The 1955-nt window shown below is 53.0% G+C and overlaps 1 protein-coding gene across 1 annotated transcript; it reads right to left on the bottom strand.

Annotated features, from left to right (window-relative positions):
* Positions 1-226: 226 nt before the first annotated feature.
* On the bottom strand, positions 227-1072 carry LOC148579195 (uncharacterized). Its single transcript, XM_088489173.1, has one exon. The coding sequence runs from the start codon at positions 1070-1072 to the stop codon at positions 227-229; it is 846 nt and encodes a 281-aa protein (XP_088345299.1).
* Between the last annotated feature and the right edge of the window lie 883 nt (positions 1073-1955).

Here is a 1955-nt window from a genome sequence, read left to right as displayed (position 1 = left end):
ATTTGGTGTAGTAGTCGACGACAACTATGTGGTACTTGACTTGCCCTGGGCCAACCGGGAAGGGTCCTAAGAGGTCGACTCCCCATTCTGCAAAAGGTCGGGAAGACGTCAGTAGGTTCAGCTCGGAAGCTGGCGCTCTGTGGAAGTTGGCGTTCTGTTGACACTTGGCGCATTTTTTCACGAATCCTCTGGAGTCATTCATCATTGATGGCCAGCAATACCCAACTCAGATGAGCTTCCTTACTAGGGCTTTGCCCCCGATATGGTGGCCGCAGCATCCCTCATGGACTTCTCTGAGCACGTAGTCCGTCTGGTCGGGGTGTAGGCACTTCAGCAAAGGTTGGCTTAGTCCCTTTTTGAATAGCTGGTCCTGTATGACCGTGTACTTGGCAGCCTCCCTTCTCAACGCTTTGGCTTCCTTCCCATCCCCAGGGAGTTTGCCGTTTTTCAAGAAATCGGTGATGGGGTCCATCCAAGAAGGGCTCATCTTGGTCAGGTGTAGAGCAACTGCGGGCTCTTTTGTGATGCCTTGAATGAGGGAGCGGTTGCCGGTTCCAGGTTTTGTGCTTGCCAACTTGGATAGGAGGTCTACTCGTGTGTTCCTTTCCCTTGGGACGTGTTGGACCGTGACCTCCTCAAATTGTTTGCTCATCTCTTTGACCCATTCCAAGTATTTTTGTAGCAGCGAGTCTCTGGCTTGGTAGCTTCCATTTACTTGCGCGGTGACGACCTGCGAGTCGCTGCATACTTCCAACCTTGTGGCCCTGACTTCCCGAGCTAGAACCAAGCCCCCCAGAAGGGCTTCGTATTCTGCTTGGTTGTTTGATACGGAAAACTCAAACTTAACCGATTGTTCATAAATGACTCCGGCCGGGCTTTCTAGGATGATCCCAGCGCCCCCGGACGTCTGGTTGGAAGCTCCGTCCACATGGAGTTTCCACCGTGTGTCCGTGTCCTTGGTTGGGTTTCCGGATACTTTCACTAGGAAGTCCGCCATTGCTTGTGCCTTAATCGCATGTCGGGGTTCGTAGCTCAGATCGTATTGGGACAGCTCGATGGCCCAGGTAATCATCCTCCCCGCCAAATCAGGTTTTTGGAGCACCTAATGGATCCCCTGGTCCGTTCTCACGATCACCTGGTGACCCTGGAAGTATTGTCGTAGTCTGCAGGAAGAGATCAAGAGCGCTAGTGCCAGTTTCTCTAGCTTGCTGTACCTAAGTTCTGCCCCTTGCAGCGCTCTACTCACAAAGTAAATCGGTTGCTGGGCCTTCCCTTCTTCTCGCACCAGCACCACTGCAAGCGCTCCTTCTGTTAGGGCTAGGTATAGGTAGAGTGGTTCTCCGGCTCTGGGTTTCCCGAGTACAGGGGGTGCTGCTAGGATTTCTTTGAAGTGGTTGAATGCCTCCTCGCACGCCGGAGTCCATTCAAACGCTATTCCCTTCTTCATCAGGTTGAAGAAGGGTAAGGCCTTTGCTGCCGATGCACCGAGGAATCGGGACAGCGCGGTGAGCCTTCCCGCCAGCCGCTGAACGTCTTTGATGCAACCCGGGCTCCTCATCTGGAGTATCGCTTGGCACTTTTCGGGGTTGGCTTCCACTCCCCTTTGGGTTATCATGAACCCTAGGAACTTTCCAGCCTCCATGGCAAAGGCGCACTTAAGTGGGTTGAGCCTCATGCCGTGTTGTCGGAGGGATGCGAACACGTTTTCTAGGTCGCTTATGAGGTCATCAGGTCGGGTGATTTTTGCAAGGATATCGTCCACATAGACTTCCACCGTCTTCCCGATAAGATCGCTGAATATTTTGTTCATCAACCTCTGGTACGTTGCCCCCGCGTTTTTCAGACCAAAAGGCATCACCTTGTAGCAGTAGGTCCCTCCCGGCGTTATGAACGCCGTTTTATCCTCATCTGGCCGGTGCATCGGTATTTGGTTGTAGCCGGAGTAGGCGTCCATA

This window comes from Arachis ipaensis, chromosome B10, assembly GCF_059453495.1.
Source record: "Arachis ipaensis isolate K30076 ecotype BB chromosome B10, ASM5945349v1, whole genome shotgun sequence".
Taxonomy (NCBI): domain Eukaryota; kingdom Viridiplantae; phylum Streptophyta; class Magnoliopsida; order Fabales; family Fabaceae; genus Arachis; species Arachis ipaensis.
The sequence above is the reverse complement of the archived record's forward strand: the minus strand, read 5'-3'. Positions and strand labels throughout refer to the sequence as shown.